At 39.4% G+C, this 24,570-nt stretch overlaps 1 protein-coding gene across 6 annotated transcripts; it reads right to left on the reverse strand.

The window, feature by feature from the left end:
• Positions 1–2,505: 2,505 nt before the first annotated feature.
• CNR1 (cannabinoid receptor 1) lies at positions 2,506–24,212 on the reverse strand. Of its 6 annotated transcripts, XM_074333287.1 has the most exons (4): positions 22,683–23,455; positions 21,591–21,652; positions 21,175–21,211; positions 2,506–5,979 (listed from the first exon to the last, which is right to left on the reverse strand). In XM_074333287.1, exon 4 carries the CDS (start codon positions 5,915–5,917, stop codon positions 4,499–4,501), a length of 1,419 nt encoding a protein of 472 aa, XP_074189388.1. In that variant the 5' UTR covers positions 5,918–5,979; positions 21,175–21,211; positions 21,591–21,652; positions 22,683–23,455; the 3' UTR covers positions 2,506–4,498. The 6 variants fall into 6 exon arrangements, with proteins under 6 accessions (XP_074189388.1, XP_074189387.1, XP_074189386.1 ...); XM_074333286.1 differs by lacking the exons at positions 21,175–21,211; positions 21,591–21,652 and adding an exon at positions 24,078–24,212 and having other exon boundaries at positions 22,683–22,850; XM_074333285.1 differs by lacking the exons at positions 21,175–21,211; positions 21,591–21,652 and adding an exon at positions 23,857–23,991 and having other exon boundaries at positions 22,683–22,850.
• Positions 24,213–24,570: the final 358 nt, after the last annotated feature.

Raw genomic sequence — 24,570 nt, forward strand, 5'->3', positions numbered from 1 at the left:
AAATGCATGTGTCTGGTTCGAGCTGTGCACCTCATCATACCCCGTGTTCCCCTGCAATGTGGTGTGATGGAAAGATCCAGATTTTAGAGCCACAGGACATGCATTTGAGCTCCAGAGAGTCAACTGACGACTGACTATCCATTTGAACTTGAGCAAGATACTTGACCACTTGTGCCTACCTATGTGAAAACATACCACAAAACACTGGAACTTTGGGCATTAATTTTACTAGGCATTCCGTAAGCAAAGTTCTTCATCTTTGCATTTCCTAGCACATGGGAAGTTTTCAGTAAATACTTGTGGAATATATGGCTTTAAATGAATAATGAATGAATGGCTGGAGGCACTGTGGTTTAGTAAAAAATAATATGGGCTTTGGAATCAAGAAGGCCTGAGTTCTAACCTTAGCTATGTGGTCTTTACCGCACTGAGCTTTTGTATCACCTATAATATGAAGTTAATAATATATACATCATAGAGTTGCTCGAGGAGTAAATAATATAAAGTGCCAACGTAAAGTGCCAGTACAATGCCTGCCACTCAGTAGGCACAAAAAAGTATCTTCTTTGTTTCTGATTATTAGCTAAAAGGTTGGTATAGACATTAACTGAATAACTAAGATAAAATGAATTATTTAATATGAATTAATTCTAATACTTTATATTGATATAGTCCTTCACAGTTTTCAAAGCTCTTCAAAACACTTTATATCATCTGATGCTACTGATATTTTCTGAACTGGCATTTTTACTGATGAGTAAACCAAATCAGAGCTTGTAGCTTGTCCAAGGCCAAATAGCTAAAAAGTGACTGATCCAGAACTATATCTTGGACCTAATATTTTTTTCTCCAGTGTTCTTTCCAGCACAATAGCTGCCTCTGTGAGTCAATGCTGGGTATATGACATTTGTCATGATTCTGATGTTAGCCAAAAGGATTGTGTACTGGATAAGGAACACTGGAACATATGCAAATGGATTACATTTACCCAAAGATGTTAGGAATTCTATTGTTACTATTATTATTATTATACATAACTGAAGTGCTGCATTAATAATCTAGTTCTTAGCATTAACAGAAAAATTATTAATTTGCTCTACAAATATTTGAGCACCCATGTTCAAAGCAATTAACAATGTGCTGTAATTAATAGTAGGGCATCCCAGAATCTCATTTTTCTCTTAATCCAGGACAGAAACTATGTATTTTTTAAAGTACTCATCCCACTTGTCATTCCTTCCTACCATTTTCTTTTCCTTTGGGTATCACAGAGAACTAAGCATCTGATAATCCTTTGTATTCATTACTTAACCTTCCCTCGAAACTTCTGAAGTGGTTAAGGCAGTAGTAGCCTCGTGACCAGTACTTCTGAGATGTTCAAAGATATGCCCATCCCACGTTTCATTACCCCCTAAGCTAATCAAATATGTACACTCCAAATTTCCCTTACCAGCATTCCAGAGACTGGGAGTTTAGGAACAATGATGATGTATATTATTCACTTTCTGTATTACAGGATGGAACCCGGAACTTTGCAGCTATCACCTCCAATCCAGGAGAAACTCCGTCTAGAGGTGGGTGTAATTTTTCCAGTTTAAACCATCTATGGAGACACTGTGGAGATTCTTGCATACTTTAATTGGTTTTCTGGTTCGACATCATTTTAAATGTATGTTTTATTATAGATAGCAACACATATTATTAATCAGGGATCAGTTTTTGAGTTTCAAGATGCTATGTGAAGATCCTGAAATAAGTATCTTATCCCCATCTAGCCCAAGTATAAAACTTAAGAACATAGGTCATTTGCTTTTTGTTAGACACATTCTATGCAGTTAACCACAGTGTTTACTAAAAAAGGCAGAATGATGATTTTTGTATTATAGTTATTAAAAAATAATTTAAAATTTTTAAATATTTAAATAATAATCTATTTTTAAATATTTGCCAGTTTTGAAAATTTAAAGTCCTTTCAAACTTGACTGCAAACATACTTTATTTCAGACAGTAATAATGTATAAAATTAATTGTAATGCTTTTTTTACTTCATTATAAAGTTTTAAAACTTTTTCTGTTATTGTTTGAATAAAAGTTGTGTGAGTTTTTATAAGCTATGTTGAAAAGTAATCTCTTTCACAGGGTTCAGAATATACGTCTATAAATTCTTTAGACATGTAGTTTACTAAATCTGTTAAATTCCATTTAATTTATACATTGTGAATAGTACATTTCTTTAATTTATTGAAAAATCATTAAACTCTTTAATGAAATAATGCTTTATTTAAAAAGGCATGGCAGGCTTTTTTCCTTTATTATGTAAATGATGGCTTTTGCATTATTTTCCCTATGTTAAAAATGAATATATTAATCCAGTCTGTCCCCATTTCTCAAATAAAGTTGTAAGTGCTTTTTAGGAACTGATAATCAGTTGTTTAACCATTTTTTAGAACTTAAATCCTGAATGTTCTAACATCAGACTATGAAATAAGGCAGAATTCAAAGGTATTTTGTGTGCTTCATGATAATCTAGAATTTTTATTTGATTCCAGGTAACTTTGGACAATAAACATGATGGGATGTTTTTTCTTTTGTAATTAACAATTTATAACAATTAATTTTGTAAATAACAATTTAATTACATAATTGAAATAAAATAGAGTGTGGGCTTACTACATTGTAAATATTACAGAAGTACTACTTTGCTATAGTAATTTAATGACTGAAGCTACATTGAAGAACAATCTTACTAGTACTTGTGTACAAAGTATTATACAGATTACTAACGAACAAATTGCAGCGGTTGCAAGGATGTTACCAGCTCAACAAACATCTAACAATACAATATTCTTCTAAGAGGAAAAGTAATAATGTGGATTTACAGACAATAGAGAGTTGTGTTTTCCACTTGAAACATTGGAAGTAAGAATCCAGATAGGTCTGGTACCTTGATTTATATTATTACAAGAAAAGTTTTCCTTTCTTGGGGACTCCAGTCCCCAGCAGGCCTAGTACACTAAGTTTACGTGAAGGTAGCTTTCAGGATGCCACAGCAATATAAAGAAACTCTTCTATCTGAAAATTACCGATTTGTAGGCCACTGCTTAAACATCTGACCTTATTTTTAAACCTATTTACATACATTCAGCCCAAATCAGTAGATAAAATGTTTTGTATATATTACAATAGACATTTCATCAGAAGGCCAGTGCAAGACAATTGTTAATAGCCATTGCCCAGCATTTAGGAGATTTTAAAATATCATACAAATATACAGTTTGATTGTGAAAAATCTAATTTTGCGCATGATATCGGTGGTCTCTTTTACATGGAATGGCATGAATTAATCAACAGGACAGTAACTAGAATGTTACTCATCCAGGGCCTAATTCTCATCTGGTGGTTGGGCCTATTTCCTGCAGGGTGAGTTTAGGTGAACAAAATTCTTGGACACTTAATGCCAGATAGACTTGACTCAAAGTGATGGGGCGGCTTGGGAATCATCTCGAGTGTAGGCATCTGTCTGCAGCTTCTCCCAGATCCAAGTGTCTTTTACATGTATTTCATATGTAATGGAAAATTACATATGGAGACAGCCTTCCTTGTCTAAACAAAACTGTTGGTCTAGAACTGAAAGATTCATCATTACTCTGAAGAAATTGAGCAGGTTGGAAGTTTGGCCCTTTCTGAAGACATAAGTGATGGTGAAATGCAGTCAGGACAAATATATTACCCTAGAGGAAAGGAGATAACTCTGAAGTCGAACCTTACAAAATTTATTAAAATCTAAAGTATATTTAAATTAATGGGTCTAATTAAGGGACTAATTAATGAATGACACTAATAAATGGTAACTCTAATGAGTATATTCATGGGGAGAATATACATCTGAGTAACTTGGGTTAGGAAATAATATTAAAAGTGTCAAAATGAATCAAACTAACTTAAATGTTTTCAAATGAAGGTGGTGTAACATACGTGATGATATTTCACAGATATTTCTTAGAATATCAATAAGCACCAAGTTTAGTGCTATCAGCCCCATGGTCCCTTAATTTACTATATATGATTTAGATCTTGCAAGCACAACACACTGTAAAATCTACATCTCTGATACTGATGGACAAATACGTTTCACATTTTAATGAAAGTTGTGGTTACAAAGGCATTACTCATTTGATGGCATTTTTTTTATCGGTACTTAGACTTCAAATTGTGTAGCCAAAGGTTTCCCTCCTATTTCATTGAGACTTTGAAGGACCCTCCAGTCACTTAAGCAACAGGCTTCCTTCACTGTAAACCCCTGGACAATTGAGTTTGAGAACCTACACTATCGAAACATTAGAGAACAGATAACTGATCATGGTGACAATCACCTTTTCAGGGAGCATGGTAAACTTAAAAAATATAACCGATGAGACAACAGACTCTCCTAGATTTTGAGCTTAAAAGAAAAAAAAAAAAGCCTTTCTTTTCCTGTGCTGCCAGGGCGGCGTGAGGCTCATACAGCCTCGGCAGACGTGTCTGTAGACACAGACATGGTCACCTTGGCAATCTTCACCGTGCTCTTGATGCAGCTCTCTGCGGCCCTGTGCACACTGGCTGCGTTGTTTGCATGTTTGTGCAGGCAGTCTGAGTCCCCCATGCTGTTATCGAGGGGCTGCGCGGTGCCTTCACACGAGGGGAACATGCTCCGGAAAGCATGTCTCAGGTCCTTGCTCCGCAGGGCATAGATGATGGGGTTCACCGTGGAATTCAGCAGGCAGAGCATACTGCAGAACGCAAACACGGTCTTAATGAGCTTGTTCATCTTCCCAAAGACATCATACACCATGATGGCGAGCAGAGGGCCCCAGCAGATGATTAAAACCACGAGGATGAGGACCAGGGTCTTGGCCAGCCGAATGTCCATGCGGGTTTGGTCCGGCCGCGTCACCTGTACCTTGCCGTCCTCTGACGTGTGGATGATGATGCTCTTCTGGGTGCCGCGCTGGATCATGCGGACCGCGTGGCTGTGCGCCTTCCACAGGATATACATGTACGCATAGACGATGAACAGCAGCAGCACACTCGTGACCCCGATCCAAAACATCAGGTAGGTCTCATCAATGAGCGGGAAGATGTCTGAGCACACGGACTGCAGTTTCTTGCAGTTCCAGCCCAGGAGAGGCAGCACGGCGATCACAATAGCGATGGTCCACATCAGGCAAAACGCCACCACGGCCTTGGGCCTGGTGACGATTCTCTTATAGGCCAGGGGCCTGTGAATGGATATGTATCTGTCGATGGCTGTGAGGAACAGGCTGCCCACAGAGGCGGTGAAGGAGGCTGTGACGCCGCCCAGTTTGAACAGAAACACGTTGGGGCTATCTTTGCGGTGGAACACGTGGAAGTCGACGAAGCTGTAGACGAAGATGACACTCCCCAGGAGGTCCGCCACCGCCAGGCTGCCGATGAAGTGGTAGGAAGGCCTGCAGCGGAGGCTGCGGGAGTGCAGGATGACGCACAGCACCAGCAGGTTCTCCAGAACCGTGAAGGTGCCCAGCGTGAGGGACAGCACGGCGATGGCCAGCTGCTGGCTGGGGTTCAGAATCATGAAGCATTCCATGTCCATGAAGTTCTCCCCACACTGGATGTTCTCCTCATTTTCCTTGTAGGATGAAAGAGACTTGTTGTAAAACTCGGTAATGTTCACCTGGTCTGCTGGGACTAACTGGGGGTTGTCTCCTGCAGTCATCTTTTCCTGGAAGGGACTTCCCCGAAAGGAAGTTAAAGGAAATTTCTGCGGGAAGTACCCTAATTTGGATGCCATGTCGCCTTTGATGTCTTCGTACTGAATGTCATTCGAGCCCACGTAGAGGAGGTCTGTGGTGATGGTGCGGAAAGTGGTGTCTGCAAGGCCATCTAGCATCGACTTCATAACCTCTGTCTTCGATTAGACCGAACTCAAGATGACTGAGAAAGAGACCGCAGCAGGAAATCCTAACGGAGGGAAAACAAATAAGCTGAATGGTGAGAACACCAGGAGAATAAAACAAACAAAACAAAACATCCTAATCAGTGCCATTGTGTTACTTCATTCTTGTCTCTGAATACAGGTAAAATCCTTGTCATATTCAGTCAACGAAATGAGTCAGCCACTTAAAGAAAAGTCACCCAAAAGTTGGTGATGTGGCACATACCAGCAGCCGGTGTTTCTTTCCTTACGTAAGCTCTCTGGGAGTAAGTCACTGTGTGAATCCTGTGTGGACCTCCAGGGTCTGACAGTCAAGTGAAGAAAATGGATCTTGGGTGTAGCGTGCAATTCACAGTCGCGTTAGGAAGTGTTTACCACCTGGCCTCTACTGTCACATACACAGTCTCCTAATGCTGGTGGAGGACAGGGGGAAGCAACAATGTGTCACACAACTGATCCTCTTGAAGAGCTAACACCCTATCACGCAGGTAAGACTGATTGTGCAAGACAACCAAAGAAGATGACAGTGTGAAATTAGGGAGTGAGTTGTGTGGCCTAGGTGTTGACTATAAAGGGAGAGGAAGGGACTGCTAACACCCACAGGAAGCATGTGGCCATGGGAGGAAAATCCAGGTTCTCGTCCTGGCTCCATCAGGCAAGTTTCCTCACCCAGAGGAGATGTTCGGATGAAGCCATGGCTGAGATAAAGTTCTCAAATGTCTACATCAACCAAGAAAAATGTCACAAAGGGCAAACTTGCACTGCGGCTCCTGGGAAGACCACGAGCTTTATCACTGGAAATCGGGACTTGGTGGTCTGCCTAATTATAGAGGCCAAGAAGCAGATGTCCAGGGGAAGTGGACCACGAGCTTTATCACTGGAAAGGAGGGGTTACGTGCAGTGCTTCCTGGCAGTGTTCCCTGTGAGTGGCGTGGTGACATAAGCATACTGGAAGACAGGAGACAAGCCTCCTCACCCACGCTTTCCATGTGGATAGCACTGGAAATAAGGACAACTGAGAAGAGACCAAATTGTAAGAGCTCTTCAATTCTAAGCTAAGCAATTTGGTTTTGTTTCAAAATAAACAGCCAGGAAATTGATTTTACTATTTATAAATGTTTAACATGGGGCTATTATGCTTTTTAGCTTATCTGAGTGACACCTATAATAATTAAAATAATTATTAAGTCAGTACTTTATTTACTGTCTCTGTTGTTCCTAAAAATAGTACACTATCCTGGAGGGGGAAAAAAAAGGTCATTATCATCTTGGAAAAAATTTTAAAGTTCTGAATCCTTCTGCTAAAATACAGAGTTCCTACCCATCTGAAGTAGTAATTCATTTATTCATCCATTCAACAAAGTATGGGGCATCCACTATGTGCCAGGCAGTGTGCTAGGCACTAGGGACATGACTGTATCAAGAAAGAGTCCCTGACCACATGAAGTCCAGTGTAGCAGAGGAGACAGGCAGCTGACTCCATCATTACAAGAAAGCTACAATTCGGGACTTACAGGAAGGATGCTGTGGGAGCAGCCAGTCGATGGGGTTAAAGGAGACTTCCCCAAGGAAGGAATGTTTATGCCAAGAGTACATATTAATAGAATTAGTGTGGATGGAGAAAGAACATCCTATCATTTAATCCTGAGTTAATGTATTTATTTCTACAACTAGAATATGGTTGCCAAACACAGGAATGGTATCTATTTTTCTTATGCGATTCACCAGCCTGATAATAATGATAGCAGATGAGAGAGGGCTGGACTCCCTTAGAAATGTCCACATGAACCTAACAGGCGACAGTGAATTGTATTGACTGGTGCATTCCAGCAGTAATTTGATAATATTTATATGCCTTTTCTTAAAATTAAAGGAGAGAAAGGTAATTAATTTGATGGATACTTGACCCAAAAACCAAAGCCTGAGCCCAGCGGTTCCAAGCAGCTACCTGGAGCCAGTCCATCCCAGAGGTCATCTTCTCTCAAGTAACTAACTCTCCCTTCACACTTCTCAATTAAAAACTAATTTATTTGAAACTTTGCTTGTGTTATTACATTCCAACGATTTCAAAGGTACAAAAGGTACAGCAGTCAATCGTTCTCATCCCGATGATTCCAAAGGTACAAAAGGTACAGCAGTCAATCGCTCTCATCCCGATGTCCCAGCCAACTAGCTTTCCTCCTCAGAGGCAGGGCGTTTCTTGTTACTCTGTCCAGAGATATTCCATGCATATTCAAGCAAATACACATATCCATTCCCCCTTTCCTTGCCTTTGACTGAACTCTAACATACTACACACAGAATTCTGCACCTTGTTTTTCCACTTCAAAGAAGACAATTCCACATCAGTCCACAAACCCTCTCTCCCTGTAGCAGCTAAGTCCCCAGGAGATGAATGTGATCAGTCTGCTAGGGATGGAGGCTTAGGCTGTTTATCACCTCTTGCTATTACAAATGCTGCTGCAGTAAATCACCTTCGGTCATAGCACTTTCCACATTGCTTATGGCATTGTGAATCATCTTTTTAGTCGTCCAACCTAGCTCAGACCTTACACTTACCCTGGACGTCTCCTCCGCCTTGGCCTCTATAATTAGGTAGAGCACCAAGTCTCACTGATCTTCCCGCGATGAGCACTGATGGAGAGTGTATGATGTGCAGGTGGGATTCTGAGACTCTTATGTGCCTCAGATTGTTTACTTTCACAATGGCCCTGGGAACTGAGTGCTGCTATTAGCCCCATTTTACAGACAAAAGGCACAGAGAGGGGAAGTAATTTGCCATGTGCACAGCCAGTAGGTAGCAGAGCCAGAATGAACCCAGATGTTCTAGTTCTAGGGCAGTGCTGTCCAAAAACAATGTAATATGAGCCCCATGTGCAATTTTAGTTTCCAGTATCTAAGTAAAAAGAAAAATGTAAAAGAAGAAATTAATTTTAATATTTTATTTAACCCAATATATCCAAAATATTATTTCAAAATGTGGAACTAGCCACATTTCAAGTGCTTAATAGCCACATGTGGCTAGTAGCTGCCATATTGGACAATAGAGGTCTGGCACTGCTTTTAACCTTCTGATACACCATCCCTCTAACCTAAGACAGGGATGCTCCCATCTCCCTTCACTTCCCCCCTGATTTCCACCAATCAAAGCATTAGTAATGGAGGGAAAAAAGCATTGCATTAGGAGCTAGCAGACCAAGATCAGTGTCAGACCTGTGTTAATTAGTCTTTCAAAACCTCAGTATTTCATTTGTAAAATGGGAAGAAAGAGGAAGAGGAGGCAGAAGGAGGAGGATGCCTAAATTACAGAATTGTTCTGAAAATTAAATATTAAAAAAAGCACTTAACATAATGCCTGGCACAAAATTTAACTCCTCAATAAATATTAATTATTATCATTACTTAGTGCTATGGCTGTTTGCCATATATTGTTAATTATATTTCAAGATAATTCATTGCCTTAATTAGATCATAGGCTGTTTATTCAATTTTTATTTCTGTCTCAGCACTTAACACGAAGCAAATAGAAGATATACACATGGGTGAAGGAAGAGGAATGTCTATTAGTATATTCCAGGTATTGAGAGACTCTACATATATTCTATCATTAAATTGTCATGATGGCTCTACCAGGTGCTTATTTATAATTCCTATTTCATAGACAAGGATATGGAGGCCATTAGATATTAAGTAAATTGTCCAGAATATGAAAAGTGTGTAGCTGAACCCACGTCTTTCAGATTCCAGAGTTTCTGCCTTTGAACTTTATGCACTGTTTTAAGGATTAACAGTAACTAGGATAAAGCCATTTTGCATCTTACATTCAAGTCTTCTAGTTTCTTACAAACATAAATTGAGGCATTTTGTCAATATGCAGTAATTAAGACAACTTCTTACTAAATCACTATTTCCTATTCCAGCCCATCTAGTGGGTCTGCCTAATGGCATGGCCTCAAGGACTAAAATTTTAGTATTTAGAAGAGCTAAAAAGTGAAGAAAAAGGATCACAGACCTTATTTCCACAATGCAAAACATGTATGCCTGTGATTTGCTCTACAATGACCACAATTTCCCATTTTCATGTAACCAAGCACTTTCATTAAAACAAACTAGCTTGTTAAAATCTGAGCCAGAGCATGGGGTGGTTATGAGACATAATTTCTGTTCAATATAAGCCAACTTTAATTAAAGAATACAGTTAAAAATATACATGAATTTTGTGCTGTTCAAGGTTCTCAGTAATGTCCAAATACCACTGTGCACAGGCTATTTTAGGTTAATGGGATTATGGCAAGAAAACCGTCCTTTGCATTTCAGTAATTCTTGCCTTATTTCTACATTTGGATTATTACAGTAATTTCCACCTGATTATTTTTTTGCATTGAGAGTTTTATTTGAGAGTTCATTAGTAATATAGTTTAGGCTTTGGGAGATGCAGTTGCCATTAATTTTTTGTTTGCTACTGGGAAGATCATAATTGGAAATTTCTAGCAAGATGCATAGATGCTCCTATTAAAGAAGCAGTTTTTATTATAGTAAAAGAATAATTCAATAACATTTAAGGGGATTTTCCTAGAATTCTGCTTGCGTGTAACCAACATATTCTAATAATTTAAGCTATACATCATGCCTTTATAATAACAGTATTAAAAACATTTTGATGTGTTCCATCCGTTTTTTTTAAAACTTGAATTTTTTTAAACTACCACCACCGGTTCTTTTTGTCCATCTCTCTATGCACACCTGCCTCTCCATTCATCACCCCCAAACTTATACCAACCAGCAAGCTACGGTATCACCAAAGAAATTTTATGGGCATGGCATTAGCATGGAGTATTTTAAAAAGTCTATCCAGACTCTATCTTTGTTTCTATAACTATCAATGGCATGAAACATCCATGTTCGGATTAGGGTAAGCATTGAGCAAGTCCTCAAAACAAGACTTCAAATAGCATCTTTTTTATATCAGTAAATGTGATAATAGGTTATTTTAGTCTTCATTGCCCAGCTAGAGACCTTTGTTTTAGAGAGACATTTCAATAATTCAGATATTTTTCACTGTTGTATCTGGAATCAAAATCATTGCACTTCTGGCCTGTATACCATCTCTGGGGGAACAGGCGGTAGACAGTATTTGCTTCCTGCAGGTTTTCCTGTCCAACAAGGCAGACAACCCACTGGAAGCATCAAAAGGACTGATGCTTCCAACATAATTACAAACCACATCAGCCTACCAGGATCCTTCTCTAATAGTCTAAGTTTACAAATGCTTTAAGGAGACAATGCAAACTCATAGTTTCTAATTAATAGGAGTGTAGGATACCGCATGCAGGAGTCCCAGGCCCTGGCTTACCTCTGTTTCTTTCCCTACTTTCTTTCTTTGTTTTGTGTTGTTCTGCTTGGCTAACCTCGTAGAAGAGCCTTGTGAGGGGTTCAATAGAATGACAGTGCCAGTGTATATATGTTTGTTATTTTCCATTCATTTCTGGGAACAAGTCTGGTTTCTACTAATTTGATCAAGAAAAATAACTTGCTAATTTATTTCTCTAAAGTTAGTAGGGAAAATTTTAGTTGATGCTTATAATTGCATTACATCTAAGTCATGTCCTCAATATACATGGCAGATCTCACGGGCTAAATCTTAAATTGATGAATAATATTTTTGCTATAGTTAAGTGGGCAACTGAGTCTTTTCTAACTCTTACCTCCTAAGCATCAGAGTTTTGGGATTATTAAAATAGTTTGGTGACTCTTTGCATTATCTTCTATAGCAAAGAGAAATAAAGGATTGACGCTATTATCCTGATAATTCAGGCAAAAATACATAATCCTTCTTCCTTGTATTAATGTCAGCTCCTTTTCCCATACATAAAAGAAAATTCCATTATGCTGGTAATGCTTGGTTGGTTCTCAAAGCTTTAGCTTTTCATTTATTTTGTAATGTAGAAGAGAAGTTATTAAATGCACTCTTGTCTCTGGTCTAGTCTTACTAACAAAATAAATGTTAGATTTTTCATAAAAATTTATCAATTAATATGAACTAAACAGACATTAAGACACCTATGAAGCTATATTTCTTTTCAAATTTGACCTGAAGTATGCTTAATTATTTAACATTTAAAAGCTTATTAAAACTTAAAGAATTTCAGAGCTCAAGAAATGATGCCTTTAAGCTACATCAAATTAAACATTCTCCAGTAGGTGATGATGCTATGAGATGAGCCTATCACTAAGGAAAATTAATTATACAAATGAAATGATTTGCTGACTTTTATAACCAATTTATCATTTAATTTTGCTCTGCTGTTTTGATGTTTCCTGCTAATAAGTAGTTTTGATTTTTTTTTTGAGCATCTTTTCTACATAATCTGTAAAGAAAGTAATTAAGTATAATTGAAGCAGCCTTCCCTTGAAACAGATCATGCAGTTTTCAATTCAGAGAAGCCCAGTCCATATAGAAAACACTCCATGAGATGTCTCTATAATGCATGTGAGGTTTGGTCATTAAAGGTTAAAAGCAATATATTATTCTGATCCATAATATATGCAGAACCCATTAGATAGGTTACCTTTACAGGTCATTACAAGGACAGCAATAGTTTCAAGGGTGCTACATGTTGTCCAATGGTGAAGAATACTTTTCGGTTTCCTTGTTCATTCTTCAATGAGGGGTACTTTCTCTTTGAATTCATGAGCATACAAATTTAGTCCAACCAAAAACAAAGTCTTAATTCTCCAGGTTCAAATCTCAAAGAATCTGGGTGCTTTAAATGCACAATAGAGAAAATTCCAATTCCCAAACATTTCAATAAGAAATATTTGAATGTTTACATGCCAGGTATCATGCTAAGCATATATATTATTTTTGTTTCATATTTACATGGAATAGATGCTATTACAATTCCCATTCTACATATGAGAAAACTGAAAGGTAAATGCTCTGTTCAAGATCTCCAACTAGAGGGGCAGAACTGAAACGTCTACCAGGTCTGCATAACTCAAAGTCTCTGCTCTTAATTTTGAGGTCCAGGAACCATTTAACAAGACACTCTTTCTCCATTTCTAAGGAAGGGGTAAGAGTTGATCTTGGAAAAAAATAATAGAGAGCACGATAATTTTACACAGTGAACAAGTAAAATGTGGAGGAATGATCTGTGGACAGCAAAAAAACAATGCACATCGCACTTGCAAATCATCCTTGCTCCATGACCTTCAGGGACAAAGTATGACAATTAGCTATAAGCTGTAAATCCTAACCCTGAATTAGCACCTTATTTGCAGTGACTGTTGGCAAATAATAAATAAAATCAAGCTTGTCATTTCCACTATTTATTTTTTAAATAAGTAGTTTTGTTTTTTTCCTTCATTAGTCAATTGTAAGGATTGTGGATGGTAATGAGTTTCCACACCACCAGCGAGGAATGAAGAGGGCACCTTCTTTAGGTCTGCATGAGACATGGCTGTTGTTAGTAAACAGAAGCTTTAAACATTCATTCTCTGTATGGAGAAATTTACTCACTTGAAATTCCCACCCTGAGCAGTGTGATTTTCTTAGACCCAGAGAGGGGAGAAGACTCTCCATGACTAGTTCCTAAGATCTTTGTTGGAATCAAGGCAAAAGAAATTATGTAAACCATAGTAGGACTCCAAGAAGACAGTGCTTATGACAACTCTTGGTGCCCAAAGGGCACAGAGCTGGGTTATCACAGCAACGTGCTTGATGGATATAAAGTTACAGGCCCTCCGAGGCTTCACTTAACACATTTTTATTGTGTATGTACACTGTGCCCAGCACTGTAGACATTACATATCCATGCATCACACTTGTGTCATAGCTATGGGTCAAGGAAGCAATGGGAATGATTCTCTATTCTATCTCACCCCATTAAATAAAGCTCACCCATCTGCCCTTCCTGTCCCACAGATGACAGAATTGGATATGAATACATGTAATAGACACATGATTATTTCATCATCACATAGTATTGGGTTGTATAAATTCCCTTCTTATAGATGCTTTGAGGTTTTTCTCCCCGGAGATATGATAGGCACTGCTGAGCCATCGTTCTTATTTCTAAACCCTTCAAATCAGGAACACCTTGATGGTAGGGACCTGTCTTACATGGCCTTGTATGTCTTCTGCCTGGCACAGGTAGGTGCTCAATAATACTAAATGAACGTTGGTGTGCATGGGAAACACAGCAGATCTATCTTAGCAGAATGGCTTCTAACTGTGGATAGTTTTCCTTGACATAAACTCAGTTGATTGTTAGAAGCCTGAGTCTTGATCTCATATAAACGTCCATCTGGGGGAGAAAAAGTGCCCAAATGTAAAAGTTACATAAAAAGCATCAATAGTTGTCTATCCCAGGATCTTTTAGCTCATTATCAAATAGTCGTCATACTGACAGCAAGTAAAGGTTATGGACAAAGATCTGATATTTTTTATTCTCATCTTTGTTTAGCCCAGGTACATATTATCAGCTGCAATATTTAGCCACATAATGATAATATATAAAGAGATCTTTGTGACATGCACAACCCTGAACAAATCCTAGTTATATACTGTTGATAGATCTTTAAAAACAATATATGAAATTGTAATTATAATGGAATTTTTCCTTCCCTCAAATGCATGCTATTATACATTGATCTTTCTCAAATGGGTTTCTCCATGTGCAAGTGTCTTCAAAACCTGTCAAGAGAAGTTATGTGAAAATTCAACCACTAGATGGAGTGGCTTTTATAAGCCCTCAGGAATCAATTTGTTTTTCTATTGAGGACATACTTCTTGCTTTGGTTGAGCAACTTCTCCTGCTACATTTTATGCATTTTACAACTGAATTAATTAAAACATAAATAAGAAAATATATTATGGAGGGTTAACATGGGTTATTACTACTGACTACAAAAAACAAATTTCAAATTGCTTTTCTGGGGAAAAAGGATGTTGAGAAAATTTAATACATTAATAAAAATTAATTGTGACTATTTGGAATTCTGCCTCAAGAAAGTAATTAAGAATGAGTAAAGGAAAGGAGTTCTACTGAAAACAAATGATATGTTTATGTCAAGAGATGCTAAAAGTAAGAAGAGAATGTCTCAGGAGCCCAGAATCAATTCTAATAACAAACTTAACTGATTTCTATTTTATGAAACATTTGGCTTCACAATTTTCAAATATGAAATCACCAATACAGGTCATAACTCTGTGGTGAAAAAGAATGGAATATTATTTTCTATTATTATAGGGGCTAAATTGGAATATTTCACAAAAGAAGGGACTATTTGTTTAAATATTCATACAAATTGAGAAGGATACAGCTTTCTAAACAATTCAATTTCCTTCCTATCATTTTCTTGCTGGAATAATTTTGAATGAGTTTTGATTATTGTGTAAATCCAGGGTTCTGTTCAGATATGATTTTTAAAAACTAGGTACTTATGTATCACCTACTTTAGTCGAAATGTTAAATAAAAAATTTTCAGTGTGTACTAACAATGCAAGATATAAACAGAGAAATATGCTTGCAAGACAAGTAATTATGTACAAACAGAACTGGAAGAACTAGGTTTCAGTAAAGATACAAAATACGCTTTGGAAATGTAGTTATGATTAAGAAGGAAGTATTAGATACAAGTACAGAATTTTTATGCCATTGAAACCACGAGATAGTTCTACTATACTCTTTCAAGGTCAAATCCTTCCTAATATTTGTGTGATGCAATCATGCAATTTTGAACAGAGCTGAGTAACAAAGTATTCAGAAAAAAAATGACATGAAGGTAAAGAGTTAGGAAATAACACTGGTGAGAACCGGCTGGGAAAGTCCAACATACATCCTAAGGAACAGTCTGAGAAGTCTCCCAGCTGTTTGTAAGTACCTACAGAGTTATTTTAGAGTCAGTGGCTCTCAAAGGCTGGTCTCCAGCAGCTTCAGCATCACCTGGAAACTTAAGAGAAATGCAAATTCTCAGGTTCTACATCAGAGCTACAGAAACAGAAACGCTAGGGTTGGGGTCCATGTGTGTTTTCCCAAGGCCTCCAGGAGATTAAAACACAATCTAAAGTTTAAGAACCATTGCTAAAGATTCTGGAGACCTATGAAAAAGACTAACTGGGTGGGTGGGGGGGAGAAGAATTAACTTCTATGAAGAATGGAAGTTAGACAGCAAGAAAGACTATTCTGTGAGTATAGATTTTCAGATCATTGAAATAGATTGCTAAGTGAGCCTGCTCATGATAAAGTAGTCTCTCACGGAAGATCTTTAAAACCAAGGCATTTCTATTTGACCGGAATAAAATAATGTAGTCTAGCCTGAAAATAAGCATAAGAAGTTGGGAAACTCTCAAGGTGTTTCAGCCTACAATTCAGGGCTTCTCCACACTTTTTCAGGAAACTCGCTTACATATTTTGTCCAATAAACAAAAGTAACTTCAAAATATAATATGTAAGTACCCAGTATGCAGGCATAAATTAAGAACTCCACACCATTTCCTCTTAATTCTATTTGACAAAATCTACATAAAGTTTCATAGGACTGCTATCCATTTCTTTCAACACCATTGTGAGGGAACCCATGGTTACCAAGCATAAATGAACGGGAAAAAAGTAAAAGTAGTTAACATTCCAGCTGGTTTTTTAAAGATGGAAATGTTTGTTTCTGTTCTTCTTTTCCCAAAACCATAAAATAATGCATCACAGGAGATGAACCCCCTCCCCCCCCCAAGAAAAACGACAAACTAAAACGGAAATTTTGCAGTAGACCCACGTAATGCAGATCCACTGCAAATTATCTTACAGAATTACCCTGGCAATTATGGAATTTATAATGCTTAGAGATAGCAAGTATCTTTCAAAAATACCTAAAAGTTATAAATATATGGAAATGTATCCCAAAGCACTAAAGTGTATGACGGAGCAGACTGTTCCCTCTCTTAAATATTTCATCAATAAAATGGATCATAGATTACTCATCATTCGTTTCCTCAGCTGAGAACTAAAGTCATTCAAAGAGTTCCCTTTTTATAATTTTGTAAGAACTTAGATGTAATTTCCAAAAAGTAGCTATATATTTTCCAATGTTATATTCCCACATGTGCAAAAATACAGGATTCTCTGGACAATCTTTTGCTTACTTGGGTTATGTGTTAAGTTGTTTAGTTTTCCTTTTTCTCCACATGCATATTGCTTGCTCACCACAACTTATATAAAAGCTGGAGAAAACATTTACAAATTCTGGTAGCGGTGCATTCCAATGAGTTGAAAATCTGGTCCATTTAACAACCCACACCAGAATAAACCAAAATACACAGATCATAGTGGTATTAAATTAAGTCTCGCTTGTAAGGAATAAATCAAGTTGATTTATTTTTAAATATACCAGAGTTAAAAGCAAGCAAAAGTGACAAAGGCACACTATTGATGATGCTGGTTCAATTGCTGTATTAAAAACATCGTTTTTTGCCTCTTGACCAATAGAAATCAATGTTACAAAATTTCCTAGTACAAATGTCCATATGTGAAAGTAGAAATTTGTTTTTTAAAAAACCTAATGGAATTTGTCACCAATTTAAATGTGAAACTCCTTGTAACAATTTATAGAACTCATTGATTCAAATTTTCTCCTCTAAATATATAGTCTAAAAGAACGAACGAAGAAATGATGAAGGAAAGAGGGAAACCTTCCCATTTAAACATAAACTTTGACAAACATTATTTCCTAATTGTATTTTATTTTAATTATCTTTAAATATACTACTGACATATACAGTTTGCGACAGCCTTGCCAGTACATTCAACTACCACAACAGATTGCCTGGCACATCTTTGAAAAATGCCTCTGCTTTTCTTTAAAAAGCAATAACATGGAATTTGCTAGTAGGAATAAAAAAACAGATATTACACTGTCAAATTTAGGAAACTATACTGCACTTTATCTCCTGAAGTTATAAAACAATTTAAAATGCTCTTCAGAGTTGATAATGGTGGCAAGGAATCAAGCCAAAGATATCAAATTCCTGTCCAATGAATCCAAACTCTAAACAATTATGAATGTAAATTAGAGTGGAAAAATAAGACATTAGATAATAAAATTCTGGACTCTTAGGGAGAAATGATTTGCCATCTGTGTTAGGAAAAAAGGAAACTTATGTCCCTTGTTGCATTTAAAAAAATGCAAAATCAACTTTGGGAATCTTATTAAAAAATACAGAATATAATGCAGTAGCACAATAGGTTAAAAAAGAGTTAGCTAAAAAATATCGATTCCCACCTAACCAGTCTCAACTCAAATATTCAAAAACAAAAGCAAAACTTTGAAAGCTTTTCTAAAGTGCAGGTGTGAAAATTACACCAGCTGGAGCTAAAATAGAATTCACAGCATTCTGGAATAACTACTATTACTCTGCAGGCCCATTTACTCAGTTTGGTGAGTAAACAATTCTTCCCTCAAAAACCTATACAAACCCAGCTATGAATCTGAAGAATTCCATGGTCACTAAATTATGTAATAATTAACCTGTCTAAATGAAACTTTTAAATTAGAGGATATCTCAAATTTATACTATAATCTATATGAAAAATATATGGAACATATCAAGGAAAACTAGACGAAGAATATGTTTATAATTGCAACTGTCCTAGAAAAACTATTATAATGAAATGTAGTACTTTATTTTCTATGAGGTAACCTGTTCAGTGAAGAAATGACCTAGGAAAACTTTTGGTAAATATTTTGTTATGAACTAGAGGTAATCACACTGATTACTTAATGTAATAGTTTTGACCTATTATTAGTGATTGGTCCTAAACATACCTATCATTCATGCAGGCCTGTTTGAGATACAAGTTCATCTAACACCAAACCATTTGAGTAGTACCAAGAGAGGCACTGGAAAACCATTAAACACAAACCTCCCTTTCCCCACACCTCACAAATTGCCTATAGTTCTCACTTACTTGTGATAGCATTATAATGTGTTGTATGTAACAAATATTACTAGTTATATGCATTTTGTGATGTAGTAACAACTTTGTGTATCTTCTTCCAACTTTCCTTCAACTTTCTTCCCCAAAATAACAAACAGTTAGCAAGATTGGTGAAAACTGTGTTAAACCCATCAATTAGTGTTTATGATAAAACTACAATCAAATGTGGCTATGCTCATTCTGGCATCTTTGCAAGATTCTTAGAACACATTGGACTGGAACAGAGTTTCACTATCTTGGAAAATAAGAACATTCTTGTTTTGATTCAAGATAGATACTTTCTTTTGCCTTGAGTCTTCAGTGTCCATCTGCACAGCTATCCTAAATTTGGACATTTTCCCAAATCTATAGTATTCATTTAAAACTGAATTATATGTTTAAATATATAAACGTAACATGTCCAATTTTTTTGGTCATGATATACATCTATGAAAAAGTTTGTTCATACCTATGTATAAAAGTATGTTTGTATATCAAGTCATCTCAAATTATGCAGTATATAATTTGATATACATATTCTGAATGACATCTATTTCTTGTAGTCCAGAAAATATCTGAGAGAAATATGAGTTGATCTATAATATGTTATAAAGTTAATCTAATTAAATGGTTATCAAAACATTTAATAGCAATTCAGTGGCAAAGTGTTGAATTCCCCTACCCCTCAAAAACAGCATTCATGAAGTTATAAAGTTAACATTATTTCAGAACAGGATTAGGAAACAGCTGAAGATTCAGAGGAAGAAATATGTAGTTAAAATTTTGCCAACATAAAGTACATCAATTGGTTTTGATTTCCTCTTATTCTTTAACTTCTCTACCAATCTTCAGTCAAGAAAAGAAAAATCAACAGAGCTTGCGGTCCCTCGAAATATACATGCAATCTATAAACCTGGCCCCAACACAGTTTTTGAAACAATATTGGGTCCAGGTAGTTTCAGAATCAAAAGCAGAATTATAAATAATTTAAACCCAAAGGCTGGATTCATTCTAACTAATTTGTTGGTTCAATTAGAAAATGATGAATACAAAAATAGAAGAGACAGACTTACACTGGTGGAGACACGGCATCCTTTTTTTTGCAGGAACGAAAGCTCTCATCTGTGTTCTTCATGCAACTGAGCTAACATAATTACCCACTAGAAGAGACAGCAACCTAAAGGCCCGTCTCCATCTTACTGGCCAAATTCAAGGCGCTATAACCAAATCAAATCTTGTTCTACTCATCATGCATTGTTAAGGATTTCCAAATCAATTTATCACTCTTTTTTTGCAGCATTCCTGGAGAGCGAATTATGGGAAATAATCCCCTTCCTTATTAGGCCAACTGTTTTCTGGGAAGAAACATTTGGTAAGTGTGGTGAACTATAAACTGCTATTGCATGTTCCATTTCAAAATAGTTTATTCATATGCAGCACAGTTTTCCAATTCTAATTCCAATCACTAATATGCAACACAACTAGAGAGCCTGCCTAAATTTCCTGGTGGTTAATGTTAATTCTGAGTCAAAGCAAAGACGAATATCTCACAACTGTTTTGAAAGAGTTTTTCAGGCTTTGCCTTAGTAATTAATAAGCTGACACTGCATACTAAACACTTATCAACACTAATCAATGGGGCTGCTTTTTTCTGGAGAAAATAGGTAAACCAATTCAAGGAGTTTTCTTTTGGAATAGACTGCTTTATGCCACAAATATAGCGGTTCTTTTGGAGAATTTCATTCCCAGCAGTTTCATCTTGGTAACATTTAACAATTTCACTATTTTAACATTTTGAAATGGCAAAAAGAACACACTGATCCTGCAGCTAGGCTTATTAGAGAAGAACAATCTCACACGCGAGACAGGGAGGCACACAGTCCACTGGGAAAAGGGTAACAGAAAAAGACAGAAAACAGTGGATAACAAACAAAGCCCAGCACTACTCCAACATGAGATCGAATTTTCGCCAGAATGGAAACTTCACACACCAAATTAAATACTATCACCTATGGTTTATTGAAGGGACTAGGCATAACATTCTTTTTATATGCACAAATGCTGATGCTATCTATTAAAACTGGGGGGGGTATGATTATCTAATTTGCCTTCATAACAACCACTATGCAAGCATAGGCATTTTATTTTTGAAAGGTCAGAATAGAGCATTTCCCCCTGTGGCATCATTTTACTCCCATGGAGACTTAGGAACACAATGAGACATCTACCCATCGGACACTCGATACATACCTCAATCAAGACTGTTCCTCATCTGGAGTGGAGACATCTTTGGAACAAAAAGAGTCCTTTTACAGTAAGTTCTTTTGATAACCTAAAATGGATTAGTTTTTAAAAAGCACATCCATCCTCCAGCCTCTTGCCCAACTATGGTAACTGCTGTTGTACCTACAAATAACCACCTGCAGTACACAACATTTAAAATTCTGGAGGTGTGTGGATACTGTTCCCAAACATATGTCTATAATCACAAAATACTTTGTTTCACTTAAGAATCTATACGTGACCTTTTATTTTGATAAAACTGCTCTACCCTGAGTTAGAGAGCAGGGGAGGGGCAAGAAGTACCAGGGGAAAAAGGGACAGAGAAAAAAATCACTGTATCTTCCCTTGCAAACCCTCAGTAGGGTGGGATTAGAAAAACAAACCTTAAATCAGATCGAGTCCTGTGGGAGCCTTAAAGGTTGGTTGCTCTGAGATTCTCAGTATTCTGCAAAATAGATTGATGGCAGTGGTCACCCTACTGCTATTCAATGTCCACTCAGTTTCCACTAAGAAATTGCATTTCTCACATTGTTCAAAAGATCTTAACTGGGTAATAAAAATGAGGAGAAGTTATGGGACCCATAGAGATATCTTTCACCACCTATAAAAACAGTAAATCTGTTCTAATCTCTTATTAGATTACATGCCTGAGGATGCCTAATCTATCAAGAAAGCAACAACAAAGGCAAGAATAGCACTTATTTGAAGAAGAAAAAAAGGTAAGAGACAAAATGATTAATAGATGACTACATTTTTTCCTCATCTGTTCAATTTAAAATCAAAATTAGAAACATGTATGTTGCTTTTAAACTTTCAAATGACCAAATGACAGTTTCTCACGTCTATCCCAGCAAACATTTGAATTCAGGACGTGATCCATTTATGAGTGTGAGCCTAAGCAAGAAATACCTTCTAAAAACACATCAACTTTTTTCAGCTAATAGCTAGTCCTGAGTTACATGGTTCCAACAGCATTCAAATTAGGTATTAGTTACATGCCCAATTATTCTTCCTCGAAGAGTGTTCCTGTAGCTTTATTTTTCTATATCAAAAGTTTAGTTTTTGACATACTTCTTTATATGACATTTAACATTTTATGTTAGACAGTTTCTAGGTTTGGTGCAGAGATCGATGTATATCTCTGGGAAGACTTAATTGCTGACATCGTTTATAGACACTAAACACCAACTCAAGCGCCTATTTTTCAAACATGCACAATTACACATTTCCCACAGACATCAGTGCATACAGACAGCCAGCTGCACACAAATTCAGTGTACTAGTAAATGGTAGAAACCTCCAGAAGTAGCACAGACCACAGTTAACAGGTTCGGGCTACACAGCTAAGTAAACACTGAGGCATGATTCACACGGAGTAAGAACTCCACGATGGACACCTGGGGACCACACTGGTCAGTACCCAAGGGGACAAGAGGCGGAAGAAGTATTTCCAAACGCAAGTCTCCAGGTCTTACCCTTTGCATCCCCTGGTCCTTGAGGGAGATGCTCCCTCGGCACCTCTCGCCCGGCGCAGGACCTGCTTCTCTGCTAGAATGACACGTCCCCTTTGACTCCACGGAAAGCTCTTCAGGGAGAGGAGGCGCCCCACCCGGGCCGGGAGAAAGCACTGGCGCCGCGGGAGCCTAGAAGAGGCGGAGGCGGAAAAGAAGTGGAGAAGGAAGGGGTGGCCGCAGGAGTAGCGGGAGGGAGGAGGCGCCGGCGCTGGGATCCGGGCGAGGTCGAGTGGGGTGGAGCGGGGTGTGCCTCCGTCCGTCGGTCAGTAAGTCTGTCGGTCTGCGCTACCCGCGAGCCGGCGTCCCCTGCCTGCAGCGCCCTTCTGCGACCAGGACCGGGACTGGCGCCCCCTCCGCTCCCGCCGCCCGCGAGCCTCGCCCCTTCCCAGGCTCTTCACTGGGTCCTCCCGCTCGCCCCGCCTGGCCCGGCGTGGGGCCGCCCGTCACCGCCAGCCGGGGCGCCCGTCGCCTCTCCCAGCTCTCGCGCTCCCTGCCTCTCCCTCCGCTCGCGCTCTGTCTCTGGCTCTCTCTCGCTCCAGTCACATTTATGAAGCGCGGTCCCATCACGTGTTAATGAGCCTTTGTCCTGCCCTGGCAGTGGCGGCGGCACAGACCCCGCCGAGGGAACTGCGCGGGGAGGGACCCGCGCACCGCGCAGCGTGGCGCCTGAGGCTTCAAACTTTGCTGGCGCCGGGGACCCGCCGCGGCGCGGGACCCAGGGCCAGAGGGGAAGAGCCACTCCGGTCCACGTCACCTACTTCTCTTCCTCCTCCGCCGCCGCGGTCCCGGGGGCTCCCACTACCATGACCTGGCTCTCCCCCCGGATACCCTCACACCCTGGCCGAGCTGAGGACAGGGTTATGCCTACGCCGCCCCCAACCTCGGGGCCATTAATCACGCGCGCCCTGACTGCGCGCAACGCCGACACCTTGCGCGGGGGTCACGTCTGGGGCAGCGGGCTGAGCCGGAAGGGAACGGGTAGTGCGAAGGGAGAGGCCGAGGCGCCCAGGGCGCGGGGGTGCAGCCTCGAGCCCCATCCCCCCCTATCCTAGGCCGCCCCCGAGGCGGGCAGCAACGAGCCGGGCCCAGGCGAAACCGTGGGACCGCGCAGCGCAGCCCTCGAGCTGTTTGCTACCTGGCGGCGGCCGCGCGGCTACCTGTCCTCCGCCCTCGGGGCACCGCCTGGCTTCGCGCTGGGCGCCTTTTCCAGCCGCCGTCCCCGCTCGCCACGGACCACTTGGGCTCGCCCCACTCGCCCGGCCCCGGCTGCAAACAGTTGGGCACGTAGGCGGCTAGCTCTGCGCCTCCGTGCCGGCGTGCCCCCTCCCCAGCCGCCCTGAAGCCCTCTCCTCACACCTTGCTGGAGGAGGACGCCCCGCTGCAGGGCCGGGCGGGGGGCACGCGGGGCTCCCGGGCAGCCGCCGTAGGCGCCTGGGGATTCGTGGTGCGCCCGGCAGCCGTGGCAGGAATTAGGGGACATGCTTGTTAATTGGTTCCGCTATCAGCCGCCGTCTGCCTCCCGTGTGCACGGATCAAACCTTAATTGGTCTTTACATTTATCATGGTGAATTGCGAACCTACAAACAAGCCCCCGCCAATGCTTCAGCAGAAAAATCGCCCCCCCCCCGCCCCCCGGGCCCAGACAGGATTGTGGCAGCGGCAATCGTGGTTATTTAGACATCTTTATCTCTCCTGAGTTGGGTTGAGGGAGAACTGCATGGTTTCCACCTGATGGAGCCACGCCGCTCTGGCCCCAAGAGCCCCGAGGAAGGTACTTGGTTCGCTTCCCTGCTCTTCTCTCCGTGGCCACCTCAGCGTTCATTTTATGACACCTCGTCACGGGTCCGGC

This window comes from Rhinolophus sinicus, linkage group LG05 (assembly GCF_036562045.2).
Source record: "Rhinolophus sinicus isolate RSC01 linkage group LG05, ASM3656204v1, whole genome shotgun sequence".
In the NCBI taxonomy this organism is placed as follows: Eukaryota; Metazoa; Chordata; class Mammalia; order Chiroptera; family Rhinolophidae; genus Rhinolophus; species Rhinolophus sinicus.

Excerpts from the sequence above, each read along its gene's own strand:
- CNR1 (XM_074333286.1), bottom strand. The coding sequence starts at position 5,917 with ATGAAGTCGATGCTAGATGGCCTTGCAGACACCACTTTCCGCACCATC.